General features: G+C 45.8%; 1 protein-coding gene across 2 annotated transcripts in view; it reads right to left on the bottom strand.

Moving 5' to 3' along the window:
* Nucleotides 1-229: 229 nt before the first annotated feature.
* The window catches only part of LOC307004175 (monocarboxylate transporter 2), a 14,216-nt gene continuing 8,456 nt past the window's right edge, over nt 230-5,989 (bottom strand). Inside the window, exons 4-6 of one of the 2 annotated variants that reach the window (XM_079623178.1) lie at nt 5,167-5,598; nt 3,356-3,715; nt 230-1,558 (exon numbers count right to left, since the gene is read on the bottom strand). In XM_079623178.1, coding sequence (XP_079479304.1) covers nt 1,296-1,558; nt 3,356-3,715; nt 5,167-5,598 — 1,055 coding nt within the window. In that variant the 3' untranslated portion in view covers nt 230-1,295. The remainder of the gene's footprint in view (nt 1,559-3,355; nt 3,716-5,166; nt 5,599-5,989) is intronic. The other variant, XM_079623179.1, reaches the window with a different exon arrangement.

Below are 5,989 nucleotides of genomic sequence, written 5' to 3'. Positions count from 1 at the left end.
TATAAGATAAAGCACTCACGTGACTCTTTCTGCAGCTTACGTCGTTACGCCAAACGAGTGAGTCATTTGAATCATTGATTCAACCGATTCGTTCAACAAACAACACTTGATTCATTCCACCGTGCTTTCTTCATTCTGCGGTGGATTCAAAATCGACATGACGATATTAATATATGATATGGTATATGATAATATACTCAATATATGATAAATCAGTGTGAGGCTCACAGTCGTGTTCTGCTGAACCGAGTCATCTGATGAATCGCCTCAAAGCATCGTCCAAATGTGGTTTAATTTCAAATTTCAGCACATCCAGAATTATGAACAGAAGTGAATACAGTCACAACATGTCATAAGAGGTTAAAGATCCAATTAAACTGATTACATTTGTTGGTTAACAATTAAAGTTAATAATACAAAATAATAATCATAACGCGTGTGAATGTTTTTAGTGGCAGTTTGGTCTATTTCTTTAACAATCATAACAACAAATGATAAAAAAAGCAAAAATGATACAAAACAAAATGATGCATATAATAACCACATCATTAAATACATCTCATTAGTTTTGTTAGTTATTTACATACTAAAAATAGCAATTCTGGCATTTTAACGATGCATGACTACAGTATAGATAATAATTTAATGATAATTACTAATACTTCTGGTGCTCGTGGACGTACGACAACAAAAGCTTGTCTAAGTCTTAAAAATAAACGTGAATTGAGTTAATTCAGAACATTCTCAACGGGGCGCTAAAGAAACGCAGAGCTACGAGATGCAGTTCATACAGTAAATCATACAGCAAATACATTAAATATACAGTTCATAGAATAATATATGCTTACTTTATACTTAAGGCAATACATCATAGGTTAAAAAGTGTTTATGGTGAAACTGAATCACATTAAACCGTCCGTATGTGTGTGTGTGTGTGTGTGTGTGTGTGTGTGTGTGTGTGTGTGTGTGTGTGTGTACAAATAACCCAAAACAGAACTAGCGTTCCCCTGAGGACGTCTGGTGCAACTCATATTGCTCTAGATTTGGTAGTTATGATCAGTAATAATCCTCAGGAACAGATTCATAAGGCTCTAAAGCATCAGATTTACATTCAGAAGCAGATCCGATTGCTTTATGCACCTGTGTGTGTGTGAGACTCAGATGAGCGGCGCGTTGAACACACGTTCTGACGCGAGCGCTAGCTGGACCTGAGCCTGGCGATGTCAAGTGCTCGTGTGGTAAAGCTCGTCATGCGGACTGACTCCGGCAGTGTCTCCCAGTGTTTGCATAGACGTTCAGATGTTGGTTTCGCACTGCATGACGGCGTCCTTACTCTCGCTGAGCTCCTGCGTCGCCGCGGCGTCTGCGCTGGCGTCTGCGCTGGCGTCTGCGTCGTGCTGCGCGGCGCGCTGGTACGTCTCCTCGCGCTTGCGCTCGCGGTCCAGCAGGCGGTAGTTGATGAAGTTCCCGATGAAGAGCCAGATGCTGGAGAACACGACCACCGCTCCACAGCACAGGTACATGTACTTGTAGTTCTTAGTGATGTCCACTAGTTTCCCTGCACAGCAAACACGGCCATGCAGTTATTATTCTCAGTACGCATCATTTCGTCCATCATATCATCCCCTAAAGCTCAACTTTGATCACCAAAATTACACATTTAAATGCGTTTTCCTTGAAAAAATGTCTTCATGCCTTAAAATATCTTGAATGTAACTCGACACCCTTGCCTCATTTAGTATACGCGGTTCTATGAATATGCAAATGAGCCCCGCCTCCACTCACTCACAGCAGATGATGGACAGATGCACTTTTATGATGGATAGATGCACTTTTATGATGGACAGATGCACTTTTATGATGGACAGATGCACTTTTATGATGGACAGATGCACTTTTATGATGGACAGATGCACTTTTATGATGGACAGATGCACTTTTATGATGGACAGATGCACTTTTATGATGGACAGATGCACTTTTATGATGGACAGATGCACTTTTATGATGGACAGATGCACTTTTATGATGGATAGATGCACTTTTATGATGGAAAGATGCACTTTTATGATGGATAGATGCACTTTTATGATGGATAAATGCACTTTTATGATGGATAGACGCACTTTTATGATGGATAAATGCACTTTTATGATGGATAGATGCACTTTTATGATGGATAAATGCACTTTTATGATGGATAAATGCACTTTTATGATGGATAAATGCACTTTTATGATGGATAAATGCACTTTTATGATGGATAAATGCACTTTTATGATGGACAGATGCACTTTTATGATGGATAGATGCACTTTTATGATGGATAGATGCACTTTTATGATGGATAGATGCACTTTTATGATGGACAGATGCACTTTTATGATGGACAGATGCACTTTTATGATGGACAGATGCACTTTTATGATGGACAGATGCACTTTTATGATGGACAGATGCACTTTTATGATGGATAGATGCACTTTTATGATGGACAGATGCACTTTTATGATGGATAGATGCACTTTTATGATGGACAGATGCACTTTTATGATGGATAGATGCACTTTTATGATGGATAGATGCACTTTTATGATGGACAGATGCACTTTTATGATGGATAGATGCACTTTTATGATGGATAGATGCACTTTTATGATGGACAGATGCACTTTTATGATGGATAGATGCACTTTTATGATGGATAGATGCACTTTTATGATGGACAGATGCACTTTTATGATGGACAGATGCACTTTTATGATGGATAGATGCACTTTTATGATGGATAAATGCACTTTTATGATGGACAGATGCACTTTTATGATGGATAGATGCACTTTTATGATGGACAGATGCACTTTTATGATGGATAGACGCACTTTTATGATGGATAGATGCACTTTTATGATGGATAGATGCACTTTTATGGACTTAAAAACAGAAACAGCCACTCGCTGCCGTTATAAAGCTTGGAAGAGCTAGGACATTTTTTAATATAACTGATTGTATTCGTCTGAAAGAAGAGTGTCATATACACTAGGATGACTTCAGGGTGAGTAAATCATGGGCTAACTTTCATCTTTGGGGGAACTATCCCTTTAAATATGTCAATTTGGTGATCAAAGATAAGTTTGAGTCTCTTGAGCTGAGTGAGTGAGTGGAGGCGGGGCTCATTTGCATATTCATAGAACCGTGTATACTAAATGAGGCAAGGGTGTCGAGTTACATTCAAGATATTTTAAAACATAACGCCATTTTTTCACGGAAAACGCATTTAAATGTGTAATTTTGGTGATCAAAGGTGAGTTTTAGGGGATAAATGATGGATTTCTGGGTGTTTGAAGGTCCTCACCTGCCAGTGGTGGCCCGATGAGCACCGGACAGCACTCCACGATGGTGGTCAGACCCACGGCGCTGGAGAACCTCTGCGCTCCCACCAGGTCCATCAGCGTCTCGAACAGGACCGCGCTCACCATCCCGAAGGCGAAGCCGAAGAACACGGCGTACACCACCATCCCGGTGTAGCTCTCCACCAGCGGGCACAGCAGGTGGCACACGCCGTTATACAGAACCGCGAAGCTGAAGAAGTACTGGATCCTGGGCCGGACCCAGCGAGAGTTGGCCAGCAGACCCATCGACGGCCGGGCAAACATGTCCACGAACGCCAGGATCGACAGCAGGAACGCCGCTTGGTACTCGTCCACGCCGTTATCTGTAAGTTTAATTCATTTAGAAAGCACATTTAAAAACAGACACAATCCTGACAGCTGAACAAGACAAGTCCCAGATACACACACTTCAAGCGGTCGTTCACCCAAACCTGTGAACTCTCCCTCGTGTTGTTCCAACCCCGACTACATAACCCACTATTGGCCGACGCTGGTCATGTGTGTGTGTGTGTGTGTGTGTGTGATGCTGGCCAAAAGTGAGCCTCCGTTCTGATGTACAACCCAGAAGCGCTGCGCTGGTACACCGTGTGCTAACTACACGCGACGCGCGATAAAATGCGTCTTTTCCATGTTAATCTATCAGAGCTTTTGTCCTAGCCAGCCGCGACGGCGACACGCGACGATTCTATAGTAGAAGCGGTTTCTATTTTTCTGTGACGTCGCGATGGAACAACAAACACAAAGTGTGGCACTGATAATCTCAGGCGCTGTTCATGTGCTTTATTAAATGTTAAAAACGTTCAAACTGAAGAAACAAGTGTATTCTCTTAAAAGATTGTTTTAGTAATAACTCAGTAGCCTATGTATTTTTAATAATGTTTAAATGGTGTAATATCTGTGAATTTGATTATGTACTCTAATACATTTATATGATATTTTCTTGCCGTCAGGATTACTCTCTGGTGCCGTGCACTCGCCGCGAGACTCCGCCCACACGCTGTTCTAATTGGCTGTGCACTCGCCGCGAGACTCCGCCCACACGCTGTTCTAATTGGCTGTGCACTCGCCGCGAGACTCCGCCCACACGCTGTTCTAATTGGCTGTGCACTTGCCACGAGACTCCGCCCACACGCTGTTCTGATTGGCTGTGCACTCGCCGCGAGACTCCGCCCACACGCTATTCTAATTGGCTGTGCACTCGCCGCGAGACTCCGCCCACACACTGTTCTGATTGGCTGTGCACTCGCCACGAGACTCCGCCCACACGCTGTTCTAATTGGCTGTGCACTCGCCGCGAGACTCCGCCCACACGCTGTTCTAATTGGCTGTGCACTCGCCGCGAGACTCCGTCCACACGCTGTTCTGATTGGCTATGCACTCGCTGCGAGACTCCGCCCACACGCTGTTCTAATTGGCTATGCACTCGCCGCGAGACTCCGCCCACACGCTGTTCTGATTGGCTGTGCACTCGCCGCGAGACTCCGCCCACACGCTGTTCTGATTGGCTGTGCACTCGCCGCGAGACTCCGCCCACACGCTGTTCTGATTGGCTGTGCACTCACCGCGAGACTCCGCCCACACGCTGTTCTGATTGGCTGTGCACTCGCCGTGAGACTCCGCCCACAATGTGAAGTTTCTGTATCATAGTGTGTTACATTTATGGTGTCTTTACTAGAGTTGTCATGTGTGATGCACCGTAAGGTTGCTGAGTAATCTCATCGTGTTGCAATGACAGTAAAAGGAACTGCATTATGCTGAAGGAAAGGACGGCCACCTTTAGCGTAGGAGGAGAGGAAGACGATGGGCGCGAAGAAGCCCAGGAACATGATGACGTTGCCGGACAGGTATATGAGGAAGCCCCTGTGCTTGAAGAGCGACAGGTCCAGGTACTTGTTGACCGTCTCCCAGGCCGTGAGCTTCTCCCGGGACGCCGGCTTCTGCGCGACCGGCTGGATCGGGGTCGCCGGCCCCTTCAGCGGCCTCATGAGCGCGCCCGCCACGCAGCAGTTTAGCATTAGCCCTCCCAGGATCCGGAAGCTGCCCCGCCACCCGTACTCGTTGATCAGGTACTGGTTCAGCGGCGCTAGCGTGCTGAGGAACACCGGGCTGCCCGCCATGGCCAAGCCGTTCGCGATCGGACGCTTCTTGTAGAAGTAGCGGCCGATCATCGTCAGCGCCGGCTGGAGGTTAAACGCCAGACCGAAGCCTGAGAGGGAGAGAGGGAGAGAGAGAGGGAGCGAGAGAGAGAGAGAGAGAGAGAGAGAGAGAGAGAGAGAGTGAGAGAGAGAGTTGAGAGAGAGAGAGTGTATGTGGGAGTGCGTGCGTGTGTGTGTGTGGGAGTGTCTGTGTGTGTGTGTGTATGTGCGTGTGTGTGTGTGTGTGAATGTGTGCGTGTGTGTGTGTGTTTGTGTGCGTGTGTGTGTATGTGCGTGTGTGTGTGTGTGTGTGTGTGCGTGTGTGTGTGTATGTGCGTGTGTGTGTATGTGTGTGTGTGTATGTGTGCGTGTGTGTGTGTGTATGTGTGTGTGTGTGTGTGTGTGTGTGTGTGTGTGTGTGTGTGTGTGTGTGTGTGTGTGTATGTGTGTGTGTGTATGTGT

This window comes from Phoxinus phoxinus, assembly GCF_949152265.1.
Source record: "Phoxinus phoxinus genome assembly, chromosome: 9".
NCBI lineage: Eukaryota > Metazoa > Chordata > Actinopteri > Cypriniformes > Leuciscidae > Phoxinus > Phoxinus phoxinus.
Note: the sequence above shows the minus strand (reverse complement) of the source record. Positions and strands in the feature narration are given on the sequence as shown.